Source organism: Podarcis cretensis (genome assembly GCF_951804945.1).
Source record: "Podarcis cretensis genome assembly, chromosome: 1".
NCBI classification, from domain to species: domain Eukaryota; kingdom Metazoa; phylum Chordata; class Lepidosauria; order Squamata; family Lacertidae; genus Podarcis; species Podarcis cretensis.
Window position 1 is genome coordinate 92,967,344 of NC_137170.1, and position 27,930 is coordinate 92,995,273.

General features: G+C 42.8%; 1 protein-coding gene across 1 annotated transcript in view; it reads left to right on the forward strand.

Moving 5' to 3' along the window:
• The window catches only part of GLI2 (GLI family zinc finger 2), a 201,339-nt gene that overhangs the window by 127,520 nt on the left and 45,889 nt on the right, over nt 1-27,930 (forward strand). Inside the window, exon 3 of the mRNA XM_079968565.1 lies at nt 6,552-6,657. Within this exon, the coding sequence (XP_079824691.1) occupies nt 6,552-6,657 (106 nt within the window). The remainder of the gene's footprint in view (nt 1-6,551; nt 6,658-27,930) is intronic.

Below are 27,930 nucleotides of genomic sequence, written 5' to 3' on the forward strand. Positions count from 1 at the left end.
CTCACTGGATCAAAAGCCCATCCCTTCATGCAAGGAAACCAACTGCATTCCACCCGTAGCTTAAAAATAATGCAACAGGAGGCAATGCAAATCTCCAGATGGTTAAAGAAAACAGCAACAGTAGTTTTCTCCAACATCTTTTTGTCATGGATGATTAAAGCATGAATGATCTGTAGAAAGCAATGCTGAGAGTGCGGAATGCATCACACATGGTTCTCTGTGTACCTGTATCCTCTTTTGTTTTGCTAGGAGGGTGGGGGTGGGGATGAGGGGGGAGATCATTCCTGCCCCTGATGCAGCAGCGCAGGGGGGAGGGAACTATAGCAGCAATTTGAATGAGGCTTTGTTTTATAGCTCAAGTTACACATTCACCTCTGGCTTTAAAATGTGCAGACAAAGTGTAATTAGCAACCACATAATTACCTTCTTTGGCACGGAGTGCATTCGTTCTGCACTGGGCGTATTTTGTAAACTGCTTCAAATAAGTCATCTTACTTGAAGCGCTATTAAATGTAAGCCCTTAATGGAGTTTTGATTGCAGGTTAAGTCAGAGCTACTGTAAGTTTGGCTTTCTGCTCTGCTTCTCACACACCCCCTTAGTTGGATGGGGCTCCTGCAGATGACTTTCCCAGCACGTTCCAATTCTGTGTGGTAGCTGTGACTTCATCTGCGGAGAATCCCACCGGCGTACCCATAGGATATGCTCTGTCATGCTTGCTGTGACCCAGTTCCCCCCACCCCCCGCTCTTTTGTCTCAGACCTTCTCTGACCCCTTCCCTATTCTTTCCTCTGATAATTCACCCCAGTCTATTATTAACGGTGCATTAAGCTGGAGGTTGTGGCGCTTTCAGGCAAGAGATCTTTCTTCTGCCCATTCAACTCCCTTTAACAGCAAGATCATTATTCGGATGACATCATAAAAACACTGATAACCTGGGGGCAGTTTGCTATCTAGGATTCTGATTGAATCACAAGTTCCTGAACTCTAAGGGACATCAAATGAAAATGAGGCCTGTGCCACCAGCTATAACTGCTTAAAGGGAAAGGGGTGTGTTTCCATTTTGTTCCTCACAGCAAAACTAGATGTTATAAAGTGAATTCTCCTCCCCGCCCCCCCATAACGTCTGTAGGTTTATCCCATGCCTTGCATTTGATGTCATTAGTAATGTGGACGGAGAGTGGACACCCCCCTTCTTGCATTAATTACATAAAGGAGCTCCACACCGTTAAAGCGGCAGTGGGGCCATGAACCCAATGTTGTGCAGCTCCAACAGCCATATACTGAGCATAATCATCTGCAGTGGGCAAAGACTGCACACACAGACTCTGTTGATGTTGAAACCCTGTTAGCACAGAGTTACAGCTGCCATGGCTTCCACACATGTACTGGTGTCAGCTTAGACCACTACACTCAACACGTGGTTGTGGGAAATGTGGAAATTATCCAACACCAAGGGGGCAATATCAGCATAGTAGTTCAGCTGCCCCTTTAATCTCATGGAGCTTTTGAGTTCATGCACTTTTAGTATTAATCTGCATGTCCTGCTAAAAGGTAAAGGTAAAGGTACCCCTGCCCGTACGGGCCAGTCTTGACAGACTCTGGGGTTGTGCGCCCATCTCACTTAAGAGGCCAGGGGCCAGCGCTGTCCGGAGACACTTCCGGGTCACATGGCCAGCGTGACATCGCTGCTCTGGCGAGCCAGAGCCGCACACGGAGGCGAGCCAGAGCCGCACACGGAAACGCCGTTTACCTTCCCGCTGGTAAGCGGTCCCTATTTATCTACTTGCACCTGGAGGTGCTTTCGAACTGCTAGGTTGGCAGGCGCTGGGACCGAACAGCGGGAGCGCACCCCGCCGCAGGGATTCGAACCGCCAACCTTTCGATCGGCAAGCCCTAGGCGCTGAGGCAACCTGTAAATTATTGTGCTCGGTCTCCAAACCTATGCCCGCCTAGCTGGGAGTAAAGACCATTGAACTCAGTGGGACTTACTTTGGAGCAGACGTGTATAGGATTTTGTTGTAAGATGTCCAGCACGGTTGTCCGGCATTGCAGTAATATGATGTGTATTATACAATATTCTAGATAGGAAAAGGCAAAATGTGTAAATAAGCTTAAAGCAGGACTACTCAAATGGTGCTCTGTGGACCACTTGGTGGCAAGTGAGCTTCATTTGGGGAGTCTGTAAGTATGTCTGTAAAAATACAATTGAAAAGCACACAGCATGTAGCACAGCAGATTACAATTGCTAAAACTGGCAGAAAAGTCATTACTCTGTCTACCAAGACCCTTAGCCATTTTCAAGTGGTCAATGGGGGGGTGGGGAGTTTGGGAATCACTGGTTTAAAGCTCTCCACTTCAGTCTTGTCTTATCCCTCATTTATTTGAATTCAACATTCAAGGAAGAGACACCAACAAGGGCAACTTAAAAAAATGCATTTTCTGTTTAGACTGCTGAAAGAGATTTCTCTCTCTCTCTTGAAATGTATGCTTACCCTTCGAGAAATCAGGCAACTGTTTCTGTCTCCAGAAAACAAAAATAAAAATGCTGATTCTGATAGGGATTCCCATTCTGTGATTGGTAGTGCATGGAGATCATCTTTATATTTGCCTTGTTCTATATCCCTTCTTTGCCTAAGGCTAGTGTTTACATGCCCCCTGGAAAGTTACAGGTAACAAGGTTGCAATCTTCCTAATACACAAAATATATCTGCCCAGGCAACCAAGGAAAAGAAAAAGAGGCTTTTCTACAGTCAGAAAAAATGTCCACATTTTCAAGAAAAATATGAGATCCTGTGCTTCTGTTGTTTGATTTCTTAAGTACAATCTCTCTGTATTCTCCTTCCTTTAATGCAGAGGTAGCCAGATGTTGTTGGACAACCACTCCCATCAGCCCCAGCTAGCAGGGCTATTGGTCAAGGGTGATGGGAGTGGACATCCAACAACATCTGGAGTGAACAATGTTGGGTCTTTCCATTTAATTATTATGGGTTCCTGTAAACTCAATGTCCATGCTACAGTACAATTTATTTTGTCCTCTTTATCCACGTGACCTCATACATCATCCCACACACCAATACCAGGTTTCTAATTATAATATCCCATATTTGTTTGTTTGTTTGTTTGTTTGTTAAATAGCTAGTTTAATTAAATTAAATTAATTTACTTGTTTTAGATATAATCTTGCTCTTCAAATGATCCCAGGGCCAGTTATATACTAAACCACAATAAAATCATTTCATACATAGTTCATCAACATCAACAAAAGATCAGCAATCATACTAATAGGCAGAAATACACAGTGAATGACCATAGCAGAACCATACTAGAGGGTCAGACCCATCGTTTCATAAATACACATGTGGGGAAGTAAGTCTAGACGGATTTCTTGGGAGCTTGCTTCCATGTAAGTCTTTAGTTCTTTATGGACACTGGCTAGAGGACAAGCAAAAAATGCCGTTAATAACTAATAATTAAACATTCCAAGGATGTCCACCTCTTTTAACCCCTGTGTGTATAACTATGTAACTGCCTCACACCCGGTAAGAATACTTGTCCATTGAGTAGTTATCATGAAAGGCTTAGTGAAAATGCCAGTCAAGAAGCTAGATAATAACTTTATTGTCACTTTCACTCCAGCAAGAGCAGAACAGTGACAAGAAACTCCTGGCTCCATCCTGAGCCAACTAATGACTAATCTATGTCATGACATGATCCACATAGCAGCATCTATCCAGGGTTTCACCTGAAGCCATTCTCATCACCTCCTACCTCTTATCTTTTTGACTGGAGGTGTCAGGGATTCAACCACATGTTATGTTTTAAAATGCATACTAAAGCAACAAATGGATGTTTGCAAACATGTGTGATAAAGGTTCTTTCAGCATGTATATGGAGTATGTAACAGGTGTTTGCCAGTACGTCATAATGCATGAGCGAGCTCTTACCTCCATTTCCCCATTGGGACTTAAGCATCAAAGTTTGCCTTGACAGATACAAAAGATGGGCCAGTTTCTTTAGGGGCCAGTACTCAGTTAGGCATGGTGCTGGCCACATGTTAGTGTCCCCTAAATCAATGTTTAGCTTTCCAAAGCTGGGTGTACCACTGAAGTGGTCACCCAGTATGAGACAAAGGCCTTGTTTGCACAACTCTTTCCAGCGAGGGACTCCCCAGCTCACTTCAGTTGGAAAGGAAGTACATTCTGCACATGTTCTCTATTGTTGATTCTCTCAGGGTTAAGCCTTGGCACTGAAAACTGCTAAGTGCTTGTGGACTTGGCATTGAGTTGGACAGAGGTTGGCACTGAAGAGTCTAGCAGCTATAAAACTGGAGTGTGAATGAGATTTTGTTTTCATTTGAGACCAAACAGGGTCATGATGCCCTTTCTACTTGGGTAGACACTAGCTGCATCTTTATTTAAAAGATTCCTACTACACAGGCCCTTTGAGCAGTGTCAAATCAATGTTTACATAGAACCTGGAATGGCTGGGGTTGGGGAGGTGGTAGTGGACCCCATAATTCATTCATATTAACTCCATAGTTGTTGTTGTTTTTCTCTTTGGAGGTTTAACAGTTACTCTACTGTGTGCTGACATTGGCCAGGCTGCAAAATAGCTGCCAGGATTCCCCTGTGACTCTTAGAACAAGGCTGCTATGGAACCTTGAACTCTTTCTACACCATCATTTCTGATTTTACTCCTCTCTCAACAGCCCTGGCAGCCAGGTGGTTTTCAGAGGGATGGAGATAGATGCTAGATAGATGCTAGATAGATGATAGATAGATAGATAGATAGATGATAGATAGATAGATAGATATAGAGTTATAATCTTCTGTATTCTTTCGCTTTTGCTCACTGTGCAGTTCAAGCAGTTTCCAAATATTCCTCTTGTGCTGACAAGACCACAGTGAAAAGAAGGGTTGGGGATGTTCTAGAGATAAGTTTTTATTCCTCCTAATAAAGTCAAAAGGGTCGGGGAGTGCCCAATCCCTCTTGCGTTTTTATTTACATTGCCTGGACCCACCTTTAATAATAATAAAAAATGCATTCAGGGACCCATTTCCTAATTTTTGCACCATATTATATTTATATTTATTATATTTGTATGGTGGTATGGCTTCTCTTGCAACCCAACTTAGATCAGACTGTGACCTGGTTGTGAGTTCCAACCCACCAATGGAAGACTGGTGTTCTAGGGCATGGTTTGAGGGCATTAGGCTACCATCTTGTTGAAGCTAAGCAGGTCTGGGTCAGGTCAGTTCAGTGCCTGTGAACCAGATGTATGCTGCTTTGGGTTTCATGGCAGAAGGAAAGCAGGCTCTAAATGTAGGGTTGAGAGGTCATACAAATGCATTAGTCAGTTTATCATTTTTGTGCAGTGAATTTCCCAACTGTGTTACAGCTCTCAGATAATCACACTGTTAACTTTGGGGACTGGCAATAAATACCAAGGCTTGTAGCTTTCAGCCACTGTAGGTGTTCTGCAGTCTTTGCAGACCTCTTTAATGAAGTGGAAACAAATGCACATCAGTGGGGCCACAAATGATGATAAGTAAGGGCAATTAAGGCTCTTTCAGTGGGACCACAGCCACATTTCCTTTCCAGTTCTTACTGCTTAAAGAGTTCACATTGGTTCTAACCCCAACTAAAGAATCATGGCAAGAAAAATTGATGGACTATGCAGAACTGGCAAGACTGACATATAAGCTATGGGACAAGGATAACTGTGACTTTAAAGATGAATGGGAACCCTTTACAAAGTAATTGAAGACGCAACAAAGCGAACTGGACTCCTTGGCTGGCTTTGAATAAACATTCACAAACTTTTTATTGATAATAATCAGCTAAATAGTTTGAGGATCTATACAACTTTGTAACATGCAGAAAACAGCATTCTCAGAGAAACCAAAGACTGGAACTGAGGGAAGCCGGGGGGTGGGGGTGGGTGGGTTTTGTGTGGGAGGGTGGGGGAAGGGAGGAAAAAGGGGGGGGGAATAAGGATGATACGTTTTTGGATAATATGCTTTGTTTTAATTTTGAATAAAAAAAAGTTTTTTTTTAAAAAAAGAGTTCACATTGGTGCTTTACTTGCCTGTTCCACTCTTAGATAAATATTTCCAAGTTGGGATGTTTGTGTATATACCTTAGGGAAAGGTGCTGCTACTGCTGACAGTGGAAGCAATTCTGGTCTGGGTTCCGCCAAGCTCTGTCGACTCTGATTTGCACTGGGATCCGAGTATTCCTTGGTGCTTCCTATAATCTCCCTGAGTTCAAAGAGCGCTTAGCTGCTTGTCTTTGTCAAAAACCCTGTTGGAGATCTTTTATGTCGAAGATGTAGGATTTCTCCAAATGGCTTTGATTATTTATTCATTCTTCTTCTCTGGTGTACGATAGTACAGATATCTCGAAGACCCCCTTGTTTGCCTCTGCACTTGCTCTGAAATGCATGGAGCTTTAGTGCTTTTGAAACTGTTTTGTGGGGCTTTTCCCCCCTTCTTTTTAATAAAACGAAGGAAGTTTTTTGAAGCCGTTTTTCTTCTTTTTCCTTCCACAGTGCCACAGCATCTTTTCCCAGCCTTCCATGCTCCTTTGCCAATTGACATGCGTCACCAGGAAGGAAGATACCATTATGAACCTCACTCTATCCATGCCATTCATGGGTAAGTTTTACCAGTTTGCTTTGGTGCTGTAGCCTCCTCCTTCCTATGCTGGACTTTAATGACAGGAAAAAGAAAGAAATATGCTACAGCATATATATAGCAAGGCCTTTCTGAAAGGGTAAGCATTCTATTCTTAGCTTCCTCAAAATCTATCTCTTTTGTCCTCTGTATAAATTTGTTAACTGGAATACTGACTACTCTACAGGTGTTATCAATCGCAGAAATCACAGTGGTGTGTATCTTTATTAATAGTTTGTCATTCAGTTGTGCAAATAGTTCCATTGCTGATCGTCACAGCTCTATAAGGTCCTTACTTTGCTCTTTCCACTTTCCAACAGAAATGGAATAAATCATACAGAAATATGCCAGTGAGATGGTGTGCTACAGCACATGCAACCATTCTACTCGCTTACTTGGGAGTATGTCCCATTGGTCTCAATAGGACTTACTTAGTAGACATGTGTAGAATGCTGTTAGTTGGCTTTCTTTCCAGCTTCTCAGATTCCAGGAGGTGCTGCTAAAGATTAGAAATCCGCAAAAGAAAGAAAGAAATTTTCCAAAGAAAGGCAGAAAACTGAAATTCTCAGGAAACTGAGTCCTGTGCTTTGGTGCCACATTCTGCTATGTTTTCTAATTCCAGCTCAGGAGAAAGGTGGGAGATAAATAAATATAATAATGATAATGCTAGTAATAAAATGTTTTTCTGCACTGCTGCTGCGGAATCTTGGCACACACACACGGGCATCTTTGTTCCTCCTCTTCCAGTCAAATACAGGGCCTCACTGCCTTTCATAAGTATTTTCAGTAGGCCATCCTCTGTGTGCACCCCAGAGGCACAGCTACACTTTTAGGTGTTCATACTTTTGAAACTTACTCAGCAGCCGGTGATAGACAGCAAGTAACTCACTAGAGATGAAAATAAGACTTTGGAGAAAGAGGAGAAAATGTCTCTAGAGAGGGGTCAAAATCCTGCTCTGGCTGTTTCCAAATCCAGCTGCAATCAGTGAAGAGAAAAATATGCCGTCTCCTAAGGACGTGATGAAGAGCAGCACAGCTGACAGTTTCCTCCCCCTTTCCTCTTCTGGAATGCCCTGTTTCCGGATATCCCCCTTTTTAAGCAGGAGAAGAACTGCTGTGAGGATGAAGGCGAGTCTGAAGGTCTGACAGCTGGGCAATTTCATGCAATGGGGAGTTGCGGAGGTCTTTGAAAAGGGTATTAACTGCTTCATTGTTGCCAAAAAATACCAGGCACAGCGCCTGGGACAAAATGTGCCTCCCTAGCTGGCCTGGAATATCCCACGTTGGATTTATCACTGCATGGTCAGCATGCTGATCACTGTGGGGAAATGCTCCCATCAAGGGGAGCTGAGAGGAGCAGGTCAATAATAAAACATGGCCACCTCTATCATGTCAGTCATTTTTAATGTAAGTCATTTTGAGTTCCCTTGGAAGCAACTGGCAAATCCAGTAAATAATAACAACAACATCCATGGCTTCTGAAACTAAAACCTAGAGGTTTCATAGTAATGGATTTGGAGCGGCAACAGGAAATGCTCTGATCTTTTAACTGTTTAAAACAAAACAAAAACTATACATTGCTCTGGAGTTTCATTTTTTCCATGCAAAATGAAGCATCTAAGGTGGTAGTCAACTGAAATGAAGAAACATGACTAAGTTTGGTCCATTACATTCAGTGGCTCTGCTTTGAGTAAATCTTAGTCAAATACCACTCATAGCATTCTAGGATAGCTCTCTGCTAGTGGGAATTGCAGGTTCTACAACATGATGGTGAATTAACAGGCGTAACCCCTCATGGAGTCAAATGGGACTTACTCCCAGGTAAATAAGCATAGGCTTGCCACCTAGGTACTTTTAGATTGGGAACCACTCTGAGCTTGGATCTGCCCATCCTCTGGATCATTCAAAGGAGCAAGGTAACACGTGCATATCTAACCCAAGCTGAGCCAATGCATCGTACTAAAAAACAAGAGTGCATGCATCAACCTTGGGTCTTGTATTCAATATAGAATCATAGAATCATAGAGTTGGAAGAGACCACAAGGGCCATCAAGTCCAACCTCCTGCCAAGCAGGAAACACCATCAGAGCACTCCTGACATATGGTTGTCAAGCCTCTGCTTAAAGACCTCCAAAGAAGGAGACTCCACCACACTCCTTGGCAGCAAATTCCACTGTCGAACAGCTCTTACTGTCAGGAAGTTCTTCCTAATGTTTAGGTGGAATCTTCTTTCTTGTAGTTTGGATCCATTGCTCCGTGTCCGCTTCTCTGGAGCAGCAGAAAACAACCTTTCTCCCTCCTCTATGTGACATCCTTTTATATATTTGAACATGGCTATCATATCACCCCTTAACTTCTCCAGGCTAAACATGCCCAGCTCCCTTAGCCGTTCCTCATAAGGCATCGTTTCCAGGCCTTTGACCATTTTGGTTGCCCTCCTCTGGACACGTTCCAGTTTGTCAGTGTCCTTCTTGAACTGTGGTGCCCAGAAGTGGACACAGTACTCCAGGTGAGGTCTGACCAGAGCAGAATACAGTGGCACTATTACTTCCCTTGATCTAGATGCTATACTCCTATTGATGCAGCCCAGAATTGCATTGGCTTTTTTAGCTGCCGCGTCACACTGTTGGCTCATGTCAAGTTTGTGGTCAACCAAGACTCCTAGATCCTTTTCACATGTACTGCTCTCAAGCCAGATGTCACCCATCTTGTATTTGTACCTCTCATTTTTTTTGCCCAAGTGCAATACTTTACATTTCTCCCTGTTAAAATTCATCTTGTTTGTTTTGGCCCAGTTTTCTAATCTGTCAAGGTCGTTTTGAAGTGTGATCCTGTCCTCTGGGGTGTTAGCCACCCCTCCCAGTTTGGTGTCATCTGCAAAATTGATCAGGATGCCCTTGAGTCCATCATCCAAGTCGTTGATAAAGATGTTGAATAAGACCGGGCCCAAGACAGAACCCTGTGGCACCCCACTAGTCACTCTTCTCCAGGATGAAGAGGAACCATTGATGAGCACCCTTTGGGTTCGGTCAGTCAGCCAGTTACAAATCCACTGAGTGGTAGCATAGTCAAGACCGCATTTTACCAGCTTCTTTACAAGAATATAATGGGGCACCTTGTCAAATGCCTTGCTGAAATCAAGGTAGGCTACATCCACTGCGTTCCCTTCATCTACCAGGGTTGTAATTCTGTCAAAAAATGAGATCAGGTGGTCTGACATGACTTATTTTTCAGAAATCCATGCTGACTATTGGTGATCACAGCATTCCTTTCTAGGTGCTCACAGACTGTTTGCTTAATGATTTGCTCCAGAATCTTCCCTGGTATTGATGTCAGACTGACTGGGCGGTAATTATTTGGGTCCTCTCTTTTCCCCTTTTTGAAAATAGGGACAACATTTGCCCTCCTCCAGTCTGCCGGGACTTCACCTGTTCTCCAGGAATTCTCAAAGATGACTGCCAGTGGTTCTGAGATCACATCTGCCAGTTCTTTTAATACTCTTGGATGCAGTTCATCTGGCCCTGGAGACTTGAATACATCTAGACTAGCCAAGTATTATTGTACTATCTCCTTAGTTATTCTGGGCTGTGTTTCCTTTGCTGAATCATTTGCTCCAAATTCTTCAGGTCGGGCATTGTTTTCTTTATCGGAGAAGATTGAGGCAAAGAAGGCATTGAGGAGTTCAGCCCTTTCTGTGTCCCCTGTTTGCATTTCACCATCTTCTCCTCTGAGTGACCCCACTGTTTCTTTGTTCTTCCTTTTGCTACAAACATACCCATAAAAGTCTTTTTTGTTGCTTTTAACCTCTCTAGCAAGCCTGAGTTCATTCTGTGCTTTAGCTTTTCTGACTTTGTGTCTACACGTGCTGGCTATTTGTTGGAATTCCTCTTTGGTGGTTTCCCCCCTTTTCCATTTTTTGTACACATCCTTTTTTAAGCTTAACTCAGTTAAAAGTTCTTTAGATAGCCACCCTGGCTTCTTTAGGCACCTTCCATCTCATTGGTATTGCCTGAAGTTGTGCTTTTACTATCTCCCTCTTAACAAACTCCCAACCATCATGAACTCCCTTTCCTTTTAGTATTACTGACCATGGGATCTCACCCAGCACTTCCCTAGGTTTTATGAAGTCGGCTTTCTTAAAGTCAAGAAATTGAGACCTAGTATGCTTGGCTGCTCCTTTCCGCTGTATAGTAAACTTCAGAAGAGCATGATCACTCGCGTCTAATGATCCTTCCACTTCTACCCCACTAACCAGGTCATCAACATTGGTTAGGACCAGATCTAAAATGGCTGTTCCTCTTGTTGCTTCTCCCACTTTCTGGACAATGAAGTTGTCTGCAAGGCCAGTGAGGAATCTGTTTGACCTTATGCTCTTGGCTGAGTTTGACATCCAACAAATATCCGGGTAATTGAAGTCCCCCATTACTACTATCTCCCTTCCTTTTGCATGCTTGGCCATCTGTTCCAGGAAGGCATCATCTATGTCCTCCGTTTGGCTTGGGGATCTATAGTAAACTCCCACAATGAGGTCACTGTTATTCTTCTCTCCCTTAATTTTGACCCAAATGATCTCACTTTGGCTTTGAGGTTCTAAATCTTGAATCTCTTCACAGGTATACACATCCCTGACATATAACGCCACTCCTCCTCCTTTCTTGTCTGGTCTGTTTCTCTGAAATAGATTGTATCCCTCCATTATTACATTCCAGTCGTGGGGCTTATCCCACCAGGTTTCAGTGATGCCTATTATGTCATATTTAGTTTGCTGTACCAAGAGCTCAAGCTCATCTTGTTTATTTCCCATGCTTTGCGCATTAGTGTACAGACATTGAAGTCCATTAATCATTCACCCGTGTCTCTTATTTAAGGATTTTTTCCTCCCACCACTAGGTCTGCGTGCTGTTTGCTCCATTTGGTCTATGACATTTGGATGATCATCTTCATCAATTGATAGACTCCTACCTTCAGGAGCACTGTCTCCCTCCCCCACATTAGTCAGTTTAAAGCCCTCCTGATGAGGTTTCTGAGATTTTTGGCAAAAATATTCCTCCCAACCGTTGTGAGGTGCAGCCCATCGCTTGCCAGAAGTCCATCTTCAAGAAACTGCAGTCCGTGATCTAAGAATCCAGACTGTTCCTGTTTACACCATTTGCGAAGCCAGCTGTTCACTTCCACTATTTTTCCCGCTGTCCCTGGGCCACATCGTTCAACTGGGAGGACAGATGAGATGACAATTTGTGCATTTAATTGCTTCAATTTCCTGCCCAGAGCATCGTAGTCTCTTTTGATCTTCTGGAGGCTATTGCTTGCAGTGTCATTGGTTCCCACATGAACCAAGAAGAAGGGGTATTTGTCAGTGGGTTTTATGATTCCTTGCAGTCGTTCAGTTACATCTTGGATCTTAGCCCCGGGGAGACAGCACACTTCCCGAGACATCTTGTCAGGCTCACAGATCACTGCTTCTGTTCCCCTCAGTAGGGAATCCCCTATCACCACTACACGCCTCCTCTTAGGTCTGGTCGGGGTTCTTCCATGAGCTGTCCGTTCCAAGGTCGCCTGCACATTCCCTGAGGACTGACTTTACTGCTCGTCTTCATATACCTGATCGACTGTAATGAGGGAGAGATCCTCAAATGGAGTCTGCTCTTCATCTTCCATGCTAGGGGAGAGGACCTCAAAGCGATTGTGTATTTCTAAACAATCAGAGCGAACCCTTTTTGCTCCTTCTTCAGCTGCTGCCCTGCAATATAAATAACTCCTGTCTTGAGTTTGCCCTACTGCCAAGAAATGCCCTCATATTAACCTCTGTACCTAAGACTGTCTTAGACCAAGGTGATCTAAAGCAAAGAGATGGATGCTGTCCTCCAGTATCCTCATCTGATTGGGATCTTAGACTTTGGTTTCTTTTTTGCTGCTCTTTCCCCCAGCACCCCAGGGGACAAGGGTGCTACTCATGAATTAGATTAGAGGGTTATGTTATTCCAGCATTACCACTTGGACTAAATCACCCTATAATAGAGCAGTTGTTTTTCCACATGCTGGATTATTGAGCTGTGTGGACTCTTTACTACCAAAAGCATTGGGGCCTGCTAGATCAGGCCAGTGGTCCATCTAGTCCAGCACTGTGTTCTCACAGTGGCCAGCCAGATGCCCAAGGGAAAACCATACATAAGCAGGACCTGAGCACAACAGCACTCTCCCCACCTGTGATTGCAGCAATTTGTGTCCAGAGGCATACTGCCTCAGACTCTGTGAAATCAGCAGCAAGATCTACCTGGGTTACATCAGTGATAATCCTACCAGCTGCCAGAACCCTAACCCAACTCCCCAAAGGATTATACTGTACTCTTTCGTAGTAACTGACTTGGTTGAAAGAACAATCAAAGGCATTAATGTCGGGTAAGATCAGTCTTTGCTCTCAGAAACCAAAACACAAAGGTTTGTTTAAACAAGTTTATTATTTTGCGGACTTAAAATTGCAGCCTTTTTCTTTTTTTAGCAACATGTTGTTTCTAACTTAATACTTCCCTACGTGACATAGAAGTTTACAGTTTATTTTGCTACTGGACAATCCGTAACAAGAAGCAGTGCTTCCGGAGTTTGAAGTCAGAGGCCTTCTCTGTTTCCTTGGCAGAAACCTCTGTGGAAGTGAGGGGGTGTAGCCTTTCTGGTTCCACATTAAAAACAAGAAGAACAGACTTATGGGCAAGGGTGGCTATCCTGTGGCCCTCCAAATGTTGTTGAACTACAGCTCCTTTAAATAGTGGGTTTCAGCTCTTTTTTTACTGATAATTATATTCTTTTTTCTTTGAGGGTTTATTATGATCGAGCATTATATAAATCTTGTGAAATACATATCTCCACAAGTGCATTTCTAAATCCCAAAGCACCAATTTTTTAATGCACCGTGGTATGTTTTGTGAGTCAAGAACAGGCTAGTTTTAACATTCCAATATGCACATTGGTCTGGGGTGTGTGGATCAGGTCAGCCTGAATCAGAATTGACTGAAATGTAATTCCTCAAGCCTCCATAGCCACAAATGGCACAGGCAGAAGGCTCTGGTGGTGACTTAGGCCTTGCATACTCATCTGGAAGGCCTTCTCCATGGTCAGAGTTGGTTGAAGAGTAGTGCGACCAAACTGGGCGCCAGCACCACAGGAGGCAACGCAACAATGATGTATAACAGAGCAAGAGAGGCGGGGCACCAAATTTTAGTGTCAGTTCCCTTGTGAAATTATCTCCTTTTGGAGGTGCAGTAGGCAAGTGCTGCCTTGCTGTTTCACCAGTGGCTAAAAGCACATGCGTTTACTCAGGCATTCTCAGACGGTCAATCCTGAGTAGCAGATTTTACTAAACCTTTGGATATCTTTTTCTAAATTTTAATTTGTTACAACTGTATCATTTCATTTTTGTAAACCTGCTAGTTATAATTCCGGTGAAAAGTTGTAGGTAAGCGATTTCAAATAGGCTACCAGTGAAATAAATTAATGGTTGTGCCTGTTTTTGCAGTGTCGTGTCACTGTCTCCGCAGGAAAAACCTCCTTACAGTATGTGTAGGAAGGAAAGAGGGCTTCCTATCTATTATACTGTACACTGATACCATCCTGTGCTTTAGATCAGATTGGTAAACAGAGTGGCCACCACTGTGTAGATTTTAAGGATGCTATAGTAGGGGCTATTCTTGTTTCCTGGTGCCATGAGAGACAATAGAATTCTGCTGCAGAATTGATAGGGCTATCCTGTGTTTATACCGTGTACAAGAAAATCTCCTTATTCAAACAAAAGGAATATTTCTTATGATTATTCTACTTTAAACACAACAAGTGTGTGTGTATGTGTGTTTACACAAGAATTCTAGTTCAAAACCGTAGCATATTTTCCCTGTGGAAAAGAAAGTAACAGTGCATACTCGGAAGAAAAATTGAGTCACCAAGCTTTGGCCTTATGATTAATATGATCAGAGCCTGACAGAGGGTCCCCCAATTCATCATGACCATATTCTAGCTGTCTACTTCCTTGCCTGTACCAAATGTATCTAATTACATGAACACTGCACAGCAAATTAAGTGTAGTCTCATTTGTTGTCAACCACAGAGTCTTATTATCTGCCTGCTGCTTTGTGTCAAAGGTTTGTTTTCTGACTGCTCAACGTGACACGGCTCTACATTCCCTTTCATCACTGTTTGCATATAACCTAATGAGCACAGGAGTTAGTTCATCACAGCTGTTGGGGACAGGAGCAGCGGGGTTCCAACAAGCGAGTCTGGTCGGGGACAGAGCATAAGCATAGAAAGTTGCTGTCTGGGCTTTTATGTATCTCTAAAGTGACCCTAAACTGGGACAGTCAACGTGGGACACATTTCTTAGTGTGCAGTATGGGGTATCAAGTAAACAAATTTGCAAAGCAGTATCTTCATCTGAGAGAGTTAGTTTCCAGAGTTTCCAGAAAGCATCTCTTAGGCAGGAGAAAACTATGAAGTGACTATTTCTGTGCCCAATGAGCTAAGCAAATGAATGTCTCTCTTCAGACATTGTTCTATGCAGGCAAGTAAACACACATGGGGAACTGCTGTGGAGAGTTCCTTCATGCATCCAGTTGAATGCATTGTAATACGTTTCACTGTGTAATAAGTTTTGCACACACCTCCGCTGGCTATAAGTAAATTCCCGTGTCACAAATGCTTTTCAGACCCATCTAAAGAGGAGACCGCTGAAAACGGTAGGCTTAGTGGAGGATGTTAATAGAACCAACACAAGGATTCCTCGACAGATACTCCCTTGACAGTATCATGCCCATTTAATTCTGTGGGACTGCCCGTCTAAAATTCATCCTAGACAATTTAGAATTAAATGCCTCCAAAAAGCGTGAAATTATATCAGGATCTGCCGAGGTAGCCTTGGGAGCTCTGTTCTGTCCCTCACTTTTAGTTTGCATTTCTTACTCAATTTCATTTGTTCTCCTGTCCCACCCACTCCCCAAAATAACTTCTGAAGAAAAACCCCTAACTCAGCTATTTAAAAAGAAAGAAAAAAAGGCTGCTGACAATCCTGGAGCCCTGAGGGCTCAGGCGTCTAAGCTCCATGCTAGAGCTTGACTTAGCAAGAGACTTCTTCAAAGCAGCTTCTTTCCTGTGGTTAAAAGTTGTCAGACACTATGAAATGTAACAAGAAAGATAGCATTGTTTTTTTTGGGGGGGGGCAGGTGGGAATTGATACCCTGGCATGTTTTAGGATGCAGCCTCAGCACTGTTGTTTTTATTCAGACAGAATTACAAAGCTGCAGGGGTACATATCTGGTAGAAATCCTCATTCAGTGGTGGTGGTGGTGGTGGGGAGTCCCTCAAATTTCCCCATAGTTTTTCCTCTGCACCACCCCACCCCAGTCAATAAAAAGCTGTGCAAGTCAATTAATATAAAAAGAAAACAGGGATTCGTCTTCGAACATGTTACCTTGGCTTTGTGCAGGAGAAAAGTGGAAATGGGGAGGTTATATGTTTTTAACAGGGACTTTGGGGGGTCAGTGTCTTCTGCATGACAATGTTTTACACACACACACACACACATATATACACCAGCTGTAAAGAAGAGCAGAGCCAGCTCAAGGGCTCCTCCAAGTAACATGTTTATTATGCATTCTCCCTGATTTACCTGCCCAAAGCTTGCACAGAGTTTAGGAGATGTTTGCTCTTTATTGAGCATTGCAGGGATGTTGTACAACAATGAGTGTTCATCTAGATTTGTTTGTACAGAGGCCATACATCTTCCCATCAATTGATCATTATCTCAAACATCTTAGTGCATTTTGCCACCAGTTCCTAACCACAGAAAAATCTATTTTCAAAGTGCAAAAGAACATTTAATCTAAATTTCTCCTCAAAAGAAAGTGACAGCCCTGAGGTAACCTGAGACATTTTACTGCCTGAGACTGCAGCACAAATGGCTGCTCCCTCCCAGCTAAGTCAAGGTGTTTGGCATGCAAGGCCAGCCACTTCCCACAAAGACCTCTTCCTTTCCCTGGAAGCAACAATATTTAATAGTAAGAATAATAGTAATAAATAAAATTACTAATCATTCACTACAATTTCACGACATCCAAAATCAGCCACCCGAGGCAGCTGCCTCACTCTGCCTAATAGGAGGACCAGTGCTAGAGAAGAGCAAACAGCAGAGCAGATGAGTTGGAGTGATCCAAGAAGGCCATGGGATTCAAATCTCAATAAAAGACTGTGCAGTTTGGGGATAAGCCATAAGTATGAGCAAGCCGTAATGTTAGACTGCTGAAGAGTGCCGGGGGGGGGGGGGGATTGTGGGTTATTCTCTAAACGTTACATTCCGTAAATAAGTTTTGGGTGGTTTTTTTTTTTTTTCTGTACACAGTTTCTAAAAAAACTGAGTAGCTGAAGAAAGGGGGAAGGTTACTCTATATAATTTCTGAATAGTCAAACTCTGTGTGTCAGATTTACACCTGAGCAATTCTAGTTTCTATCTGCAGTTACAATAAGAATACAGCAGTGTATTGCCCCAAGCAGTCTACTGAACTTTGATCTGAGGGAGGATTAAGATGCAGCCCTGTGCACTGACTAAAGGAATAAGCTACATTGAAGACTGTAAGTGAATAATATTTTACTGCCTAACACAAAGACATGGATCTGTAAACATGAAGTGGGCACACACTACTTTGAGTGCCCAAGAATTTAGAGATACACAGCTACCTTTCATGTCTGATGGGAAGTCAAAAATTCTTGCTGTATGGGTGATAGGTATGACTACCTGTAAAAATGTGCCATATAAAGTGTGATCCAGGGTGAATGCCATCTCCAGATACTGTTAACTGTCCTGCCATTGTTGTCTTGTCTCAGTGTGGCAATCTGTGACCAGATTCAGATGTAATTCTAAGCCATAGTTTTGTGGCAGATGAACAAACCTCAGGCTTTCATGCTCCCGCCCTTTCTTCTTCTCCAGGGTGGCTGCAAGGAAGAGATCAGAAACAACCACTTCTGTATTCAACTAACCACTGAATGTTGTTTTGACCAAAGTGAGGCTGCTGTTAGTTTTAATAAACCACAGTTTGATCTTGGATTGTTTGGACAAACCATTGTTTAAACTAACCATAGCTTTTCCCATTCAGTCAAATCACAAACTGTGGTTAGCTGAAAGTGGAAACAGTTGCTTTCAACTTCCTCTTTATGACTATTCCAGAGGAGGGGATGATCCGAAGCATCTGTTACTCCTTGAGCAAAGAAAGAGTAGGGAGATGTATTGCACACAAATCACTAAACTGTGGTTTAATGTTATGTCCGATTGCAATTACGTTGTTTAAATATATTTGATGGAAAAGATATTTGTCATAGGGAAAATGAACATAATTCAGAGCAACTTCTAATGTTAATTTTTGTCATATTCATCATTAAAAACCTCTCTTCAAATTTTAAGCTGTTTTTCAGGCTTCTCTGAATAAATGCCCCAAAATATGGAATTAGCACAACTAACATGTATGTATCTTATGGTAATGATATTGGATAGGCTCTTATGACACCTCTTATGATCTATATCAGCAAAAGTTAATTTAGAAGCACTCACTGTTGAATTATTTTTCTTGATATTGATTCAGTGTTTTGCTGTACTAAGATATACTCAGAGTAGATTCATTAATATCAATGAACTTAAACTAATCTTGTCCAAGTAGACTTCCAACCAGTCTACTTTGAGTCAGATACAACAGTCCAAATAGTTTCCAGATTATATCCTACGTATTCTGATTTTTTTGTCTTATATGGGTGTTCCAATTGTACACTTGATTTCCACTGTGTGAGGGATAGTGGGAGGTGTGCTGCCAAGACTCTCTCCTGCCCCGCCCCGCCCCCACCTCACCCAAGCATATATCCTCCTCCTCCTCTCTTCTCAGTCCTCCATGTATTGGAAAGCAAAGGTCTAAAGCAAGGGGCCTTATTGTGCAGGAAGGGATTAAAGCAGGGGTCAGCAATGTTTTTGTGGCTTAGGCCGGTTCATGGTCCCACAGATGCCATGGTGGGCAGGCGCATGCGCAAATACTATTTCCAGCACGGAGGAGTCATGCACAGCTTCCCATTGGCTGCAGGAGCTTCCTGCAGCCAATGGGAAGCCAGCCAGCATCACGGAAGGCGGTCCCCGCTCTGCTCCATGCCGGTTTAGTGCTGCACACGGGAGCCAACCAAGCGGGCGGAAGGGGTCCCTGAGCAGGCAGCGGGGGTCCACAGGCCAGTTAAACAACCCCCATGGGCCACTTGTTGCCTTAGGTTGCCGACCCCTGGATTAAAGAGTAGGCTCCCTACTGCATACATTCAGCCTTATGGAGGATGAGGAAAAAGAAGACTGGGAGACAGGGCTTGTCAGCACTTTCACTGGTGAAAACAAAAACTCACATACAAGCTGAACACCCAAGTAGGGCTATGACATCTCCCCTCCCCTTTTTAAAGCCAAACAACTGGCATAATGTGAAGCACTTTCCAACCTTATTGATTTCAGCAGCAACCTTGCACACTCCTCCAAGCTGAAATCAATTGCTGTAACAGGATCCTTATGATCTTTGCTTATCTACAATTATATCTGCATCTGCATGTTAAATTGGCCAAGTAATTTGTATTTTGAAATAAATTTCCAGGACAGAAAAAGTCCCTCCCCCAGCATACTAGACAGGCACTTATTCTTACTGTGTTTGTTGTATCACCGTATCACTTTCCGCCTCTAGTGGGAACTTTATGTTATACCAGTCTTCCTTTCTAGCTGCCTCTGTTCATTTTATAGGCCTCTTTTATAGAGCCAGTGTGGTGAAGTGGTTAAGAGCAGTAGTCTCGTAATCTGGGGAACTGGGTTCGCGTCTTCGCTCCTCCACATGCAGCTGCTGGGTGACCTTGGGCCAGTCACACTTCTCTGAAGTCTCTCAGCCCCACTCAACTCACAGAGTGTTTGTTGTGGGGGAGGAAGGGAAAGGAGAATGTTAGCCGCTTTGAGACTCCTGAAGGGGAGTGAAAGGCGGGATATCAAATCCAAACTCTTCTTCTCTTATCCCTTCCATATGTTGGGTGTACATTACTGCTATCAGTTTATCGAATGGTATAACAAATAATTGGGCAGCATTCCCTATTATAATCTCCCAGATTTGGTCTGTGGGGACAAACCTTATATTTGGCAAATTAGGTTACAGTTAGCACATAACCTTGTGCACACAGGCTTTCCTTGGGGAAAATCTCTTTGGAGTTATTTGCGTCTAGTCCATTACATCAAAAGGACATACTTCTGTCAAAAAAATATAGCTTATCTAGTATCCACACGCAGATAAAAAAGGAACACACCTGTCTTTAAAGTCACTTTTTATAAAATGAAACTTATAAGCCAGTTTAACTTCATAACGCACATTTTGACGATGCCACAGTGTTCACTCTTATGTACCTTTCTACAGGATTTGCTTTTAAGTCTTTGGCTTTTTTGATCGATGTTTCTTTGCTTCTTTAGAGCTGGAAGTTCATCCAAACTCAAAGTTAGCAATTGAATGTGCAAAGAGTTGTTTTATTGTAGCTGTTTGGTCAACCTCATGACATTTGGTAAAATCTACACCACTCACTAGGGCTTTCTATGAAGCTGACATTAGATAATGTATACTTAAACTAGTTCTGCTACCAGTTTGTCTCCCTAGGAACCCCTGGAAATTGTAGTCCTGTGAGAGAGAGAGCAGGGGTCTTTAAGAGGTAAATTTTCGTTGTCAAACTACTATTCTTAAGCATTTTGAGGGGAAGCCTCAGCCATTACAATGGTATAAATGTTATCTAAGGCTTCACACTTCACACTTACCTGGAAGTCAGTCCTATTGAATACAAAGAGACCTACTTCTGAGTAGACATGCGTCCTGTAAGTCTGTATGTTAAACAGGCCCATTATCGCTGTTGTTTAATTTTTGTTTACGTTATTCATTTAGTAAGAGCGACAGTAATAGAGAACAGAAGTTAGATGACCGATAAAACCAGGGAAGTACCTTGTGACCTACATACAAATATCATTGTATGTACTGCATTTATTGGGAGTTGGAGTAAAAGGAAATAAATTGTTTATGTGTTTATGTGTATTTCATTGTTATGTGATCTCTACTGAGCTCTTTCCATCTCTGACTTAGTGCTAGTAGCTATTTGGTAATCCACTGGAGGACATCTTTTTTATTATTTCTTTCCATTTATAACTCTCTCTAAAAGCACAAGTTTAGAGTGGCTTACATTTTTTTCAAAAAGTAAAACAGTAAGATAAAATATACTAGATGTATAAATATACAGCTAAAATGACCCTTAACATATGTCAGTACACTAGAACGTAGTCTAAATAACAGCCTTTTGCGATATTGTACAGGCTGATTTGTACAGGCTGATTTGATGGCTGCAAAGTATATATATATGAGAAAGAGAAAAGATGGCAGCCATCCTTCCAGTGATAGGAGAAAAAACATTCATAGCTACTGTCGCTGCCTACATGGGATGTTGCTGTGGTTCTCATGGTATAATCAAATATAATTCTAGCTGCCCATGTTTTTTGTTCTGTGATCAAAAATATAATGCTCAAAACAGCTTACAACCATTAATAAATCACAAAATCACAATCATAATTTCACAATAACCGCAATAACAAAGCAGCAACATATAGCAAATGTAACAGCATACAAAAAAAAAAAACCCACCATACCCATACTATAAATGTAGCAACATTACATATCCTGGCAGTCTGAACAGTTTGATTTTCATCTCAGGCAATCAAGATTCTGTGCGGGGAAGCACAGAAAAGTTTCCCCCACTTCAAACATTATGTTGACCACAGTGATAGTATTAGAAGGGGCAGGGGTAACTGGGCATCCCTAGCCAACACACTTGCCCTCTGTACACAAGTAATGTGCCAAGAGGGGTTCATGTCAGGTCACAAACCAAAGCAGACATGTTAATTTGTGTGACATCAGAGCTCATGTAGACCCGTGTTGAATTAAGTTCTGTGTCCTTCAATTATACTTCTTTAACAGGTACAGTGTCTGTTTTCTAAGTATGTGTACAGATTGCTGATTTGTATTTTTGTGTGTGCCAAAAACTGAAGCTTATTTGCCTTCTGCACATATTTCTGTGGAACAAAGTTTGTTTTGAGAGAGGGAAAGCTCACAATTTGATTTAGTATGACTTAGTTGGGTTTTTTAAAAACGAAATTGTTTTAGAATGAGATGTTGCTTGACAATTAGAAATATACAAACAGAATGTGAAACTAAAACACAATATTTAGTCTGTGTTTTAGATTTGCAAAGATGCTGTGTTGGAATTTGGCGGGGTTATACCAAGAGAACCAACAGAAATGGTGAAGTCACTGGAACCCATGGTTCAGTCAATAAGTGTGCAGTCAGTCACAAACAGAAGAACGTGGTCTTCTCCAGAAGATCCCCATGCAGTTCCATGCTGCAAAACATCTGAAAGGAGGAAGAGATGAGTCAATGCAATTAGACTATGTGGCTTGAAAGATCCTACAGGCTGCAGTCTATTGCTGGACCACCCAAGTGGTTGTGGTTAAAAGCAGGCCTGATTTGGCAGAGGTCTGGATCTGAATGCTCTGCCAGAATTTCATTGAACAAAACATGCTCTTGGGAAAAAAATTAAAAACAGAGTTGGGTGCCCATCAGGCTAATCGTCTCCATATCTGCACTATGTTTTGGCTCATCCAAATGATTTCAAGTGGGCGTTGAGGCCTCTAATTTGATGCCAAGCCAGAGGTGCATCATTGTACATTCCATGCACCAGATACTGATTAGGCACAAGATAGTGCCTTGAACTAGGTACTAGATTGCTATTTTAAGAATTGATATGAAAATGGGCTTATAACACAAAACATGACACATTTAGACTGCACTCCTAAGCATGCTTACTTGGGAATACATTTCATTTAAGTCAGCAGAACTTCTGATAATTGGTCTGCGATTGCTCTGCCGGTCTATTTCTTCTGATATGGTCTCCTGTACATAGCTGGCAACCTTCCCTTTTTTTGCGGGAAATTCCCTTATTCCAGCGCCATTTCCCACTGCTTCCCGCTGCTATCCCGGATTGTTACATATCCCGTAGACTGTCCCCGGGACAGGTGAGGCTTCTGGTCCCTTATTTTCGAGGCTGCTGATCCCTTATTTTCAAATCTGAAAGTTGACAGCTATGCTCCTGTAACAGCTGCTGCATCCATTTAAACAATCTTCCTCAATATGGTTTCTTCAAGTTCTTTAGATGCTTGTTCTGTACAAGCCAAATGAGGGCTAGGGAGCGGCTGACCAAGTACCTCACTTAAAAAACCTCTAATAAGATCCCACAGTGTGACCACATGTGCCAAATGATTGCTGGTAGAGCAAGGGATGCAAACTTGTGGTTAATAAACAAATAACATAAAAAGGGCCACTTTTGAAGTTAGTTTTTTACTTCACAGCTAAACTTTAAAATCTGTCTCTTTGCTTCTTCATCATTGTGCTTGCATCTCCTCTTAGCTTCATAGGACTTTACCATGTGTTAAATTTCAGATTTAACAACTTTAAGGATGCTTTTGTCACTGTTTGCTTTGAGGCATAAAATAACTCATCATGAATATTTCTCATGACAGTCATAAGAGAAATGCATTGCAAAAGAAGGCCATAAGAGTAACCATGCCCATCAGACCAGCATATTCTCTCTCTCTCTGTCTCTGTCTCTGTCTCTCTCTCTGACAGTGGCAAGAACCGGGTACATTAAATTAGAAGGTGTTTCAAAAGACCTAGCTGGCTTATCCTGCCAATTTGGGCCTGCAAAATATAGTCTGCAATGAATCCCCTCCACAAATGATGAGTAGTGCAGAGGAACTCCATGCACAGTGGGCAGGAAATCAGCAGAACAAGGAATGAATGAGAAGAGACGGGTGTTGGGGATGTTGATTGGCCAGCCTGGCTTCCTAATTTACTCCACTTCCTCTTCCCCCAGCTCATTCATGGCATTTGATGGGCGTACTCCTTCCCTGAGCAATCCAGTGGCCCAGACCCTACAGGCAGCCTTTTCACCCTAGGACCAGGTTGCCAAATGCAGCCAAGGAAGCAGCACATGCACCCAACATGCATCATAACTAAGGAAGGTGATGGTTATTGTGGAGTAGGGCAAAAAAAGCCAACCATCTCATTCCTCCTTCCTTGCCTTCATTCTACCCTCCACGCACAGGAGAGATGCATCATAATTTGGTTTTATTATCGTTTTCTTTCACTGGACACAATCCAGCCTTGGTGAAGCATTTTAAGTTCCATTGGTTTAAACTGTAGGCGGGAAGCCTGTGGGGCTCCAGATGTTGCTGGATTGCAGCTCCTATCATTCCTGACCATTGGCCATGCAGCCTGGGCTTGATGGGAACTGCTGTCCAGGAACATCTGGAGGGCTACAGGTTTCCCACTCATTGTTTAAATTAAGTGCAAAGCATGTTCTCAGTGGGAAAAGCAGCCCTGAGAGTTGAGGGGGGAAATCCGCTGATGAAAAATGGTTATGCACATGCTAGGAGGGTGCATCAGTTCTCTGTGTGGGCTGAATAATGAAGTGAATTGGGGTTATTCAGGGGTCTCTCACCTCCTCCCTGTGTAAAAGTAAATTGTCAATAGCCACTCCCCTCCAGCTCAGATCAGGGCTGCCATGAAGCCTCGTGTCACTCTGTTTCTGTGCTTTTCTGTGACATTTCCTATACACTGCTATGTTTCTGTAGGTCTTTGGGCTTTGTAAAAAGTGAGGCTGTCTCAAATGTTGCTTGAAGAACACTGAAAAGCTTTGGGTTGTTGTTGTTGTTGTTTGAAGCCCAGCAGCAGAGGATTTTTCTACAAGTTAAAAGCTTCATTTTTCAAAAAAATCCTATGTTGCTCTGCTGTAACAAAACAAAATTCAGAACTCTTCAAAACTCTTCAGCCAGTGTTCCAAACAGCCTCATATTGTAGGTTCTCTTGGAGGACACAAACAACCTTTCACTGGAAAGGAAGGCTGGCATGAAGCTGCAAAGTCCCCCCCTCCCCTTCCTTAAAAAAGAATATGCATCACTCAGATACTCATAATTCTTCTAAGGTAAGAATGAGACAAGGCCTTGTTTCCTACTACCCAGAAAAGAGATAAAGGAGGGAAGAGAAACCATTTAACTTCCCCTGATCTATTTGAAATTAATTTGGGAGGCTTTATCCACTCTGAAGGGCCTTATGTGCCCGTAAATTTCATGCACTTTGACCAAAAAGGGGAAAGTTTACAGCCATTTCTCAGTCCCTCGTGATAACAGGAATCAGGAACAGAGAGCTTCCTTTTATACAAAGCAACTCAGAACCCAAAACACAGATCAAAGTTGAAAGAGAATAGAAATAATCAGAAACAGAACACAAATTTTAAAAATGCAGTTACAAGACAAATCTTGGGACTCATGCACTCTCTCGCACATGAATGCATTAAGCACCCCTCAGTTTTATAGGTTAAAAAGAAGGGGCCCCCTAAAATAAAATACTGCATTTTGATTTAAAGGCTCCGTATTCCACCCTTGTATGTTCCTCAAGGCCTTCATGCAATCTGATTATTCATTAAGGATCCTTTGAACTTTATCCTTTGACTTCTCATACAACTATTCATGGAAAATCTGAGCTAAGTTCAACTTCCTAGCCATAAGTTTGCAAATAATCTGATGATGCTAAATGTTTGCTTGTTTTCTCTCGAGACAGGAAAAAATGTAAGGGCATCCAAGTTCAGCATTCTTTTAGAATTACTCCCAAGGTGATTGCAGAAAATTGTACTGTGGAAGAAGAAAATGGTGCAATGAATGCACCCTAAGATTCTAATTTTTGCTGGTTTCTCCCAACCCAAAGCCAAATCTCTCATTCAGTGTGGACTTTTCTACTATGCCAGGGGTGACAAACCTGGTGCTTTCCAGATGTTGCTAGACTCCAGCTCACATCAACTCTAGCTAACATGGCCAATGGTAAGAGATTATGGGAGCTGAAGTCAAACAACATCTGGAGGGCCACAGGTTCCCCACACCTGTCCTTGGCAATACAGTGTTGTGGTCTTCATGTGCACCAAGCCATAAAGGTTGCTCCCAACTCCATGGTTCACTATGGGCTTCTGTGCCTATGTACAAGGTTTTCCTGCATTTAAGAGTTTCAGGTTCCCCAATTTAATTTCCGCTGTCCATGATCACTCTTGCTACACACAAAAAGTAATCTTCCTGGGGTTTATCGAGTGCTAAGCACTCTTTGATTGGATTAGAGTTTCAAGTTAGTGCTGAACTGAAATGTAAGAGTTCATTTCATGAGCATTGTCCCTGTCTGTGAAAGGCGCCACCTTTTTGTGGTGCCTACAACGGCATTTCCTCCTACTGCAAAAGTGTAAAATAAACAAAAGAACCAAATACTGCAAAATACTTGCTGTCTTTTCAGTGACTAAAAAAAATATGGCCTTTGGGATACAGTCCAACACCAGTAACCAGTGGTCCAGACCTAACTTTATGCAGCCCTCAGACCAACTGCATAAATTGTCTGCATGCTTTCAGTCTCAACCTCTGGCAAGAGGAATCTGCCCCTCACCAGCAGCCTACTGGATGGGAAGAAAGAAAGAGAGAGAATGAGGTGGCAGAAAGAAAAATAAAATGGAGTGGCTCCAACCACTCACATGTGGCCTCCAGCAGATTTCCTCCAATGGAATGTGGCCCTCAATAGAAAAAAGGTTGCCCACCTTAGCTATACCCATTTACCTGGGTTGAAGTCAATTGTATCCAGTGAAATTTTACACAGAGTATACCCTCTGAACTTAATGGGCCTAAGTTAGTCATGCCTATTCATTTAAATGGGTCTCCTCAGATTATTACTAAGATTGAATAAAACCTATTGTATTCAACCAGGGTTACTCTTGGGTTGACATCTATAGGATTGCCCAGTTAAATTCAGAACTCTGGTGGATTCCATAAAGAGACCCCTGTTCTTTATAATTTAATAGCCAGCAACCCAGTAGTATTTAACGCTCTATTCCTTATAAACGTTGATTGGGTTAATGGCTTCATTCCAACAACCTCATTTAGGGAGCTCCAGCTGGCCTCCTGGCCCTGTTTCCTTGTATGTAAATGTGGGTTTAGGGCTGATCCTCACCAATCTGCCTAAAGGCAGACAGGCACCTTGTTAGGCTTTTGTTCATTGGGGGGGGGGGGGGGAGTTTCCCATGGCAGTAGTATTCCACTTTATGGTTCTTGGAATACAGCACAGCCTTATTATTTTCATTTTTTAAAGAAAAAAAGCCAAGCCAGAGAGAATGATTGAATAAGAATGGTATGCATAGGGGTTACAAGTAATTATAAACAGGTTTGCAAAACTCCAGTTACTTAGTTGCCATGGATGCCTTCACAATTCGGCCCGGCAACCAGACTGCGCTAGTTGGAAAGGAACAGCGCCAGCTCCACAGATAGAAGTGGCCAAGTGGCCATATACGGGGTAAGGTGGCCCTGCCAGTAAATGGCTGTCAAGGTTTTGGGTTAATAGTAGCACTTGGTGCAGTCGCAGATTGGCAGACAGTACAGATCTCTGAGCAGAGGTGTCGTATGCTGATAGGGTCTCACTCTAACATGCCGCAGGGGGAAACTGGGACATGTGTGGCTTGTGTCTTTCGCTAAGAGAATCATAGACTTACAGAACTGTAAAGTTGGAAGGTCTCCTGAGGGCCAGAATCTCCAAGTTGCAGGTTTCCTGGAGACTGAGAGTGCACACTCTCTCCTTAAAGCCAGCTGCCAGTGAGGAAAGCCAATCAGGAGGCAGAGAGGAGGCATGGAGGGAGCTGGAGCTTGCCTTCTTCTCCTCTAACACTGGACAGAGGTAGTGGCTCTTTAGGCACCACCGCCACTGCCACTCAGGGACTGTGGGCACCCACTGGACAACTCACCTCCCAGACAGGGCAGGGTACACATCCCAGCCGAGCACAGTTTGCACCACTGCCACACACTCCTCTCTGCTCACCCAGCATGCACCCCACCACCATGCTGAGGTGGTTCACACACTGCGCTCTCAAGGGTGCAAGGGGATCCAGGTGCCCAGCAGTGTGCAGAGGAGTCTGGCGGTATCTGCCAACATCCAAAATTCAGGGTGTCCCAACTAAATCGAGACAGTTGGCAAGTATGTGGCTGCAACTTCTGAATCAAGTGCAAGGGAAGTCTCATACAAAGTGCCCATGTTCCGAAATATACCAGCAAGAGGATTGAAGAGGAAT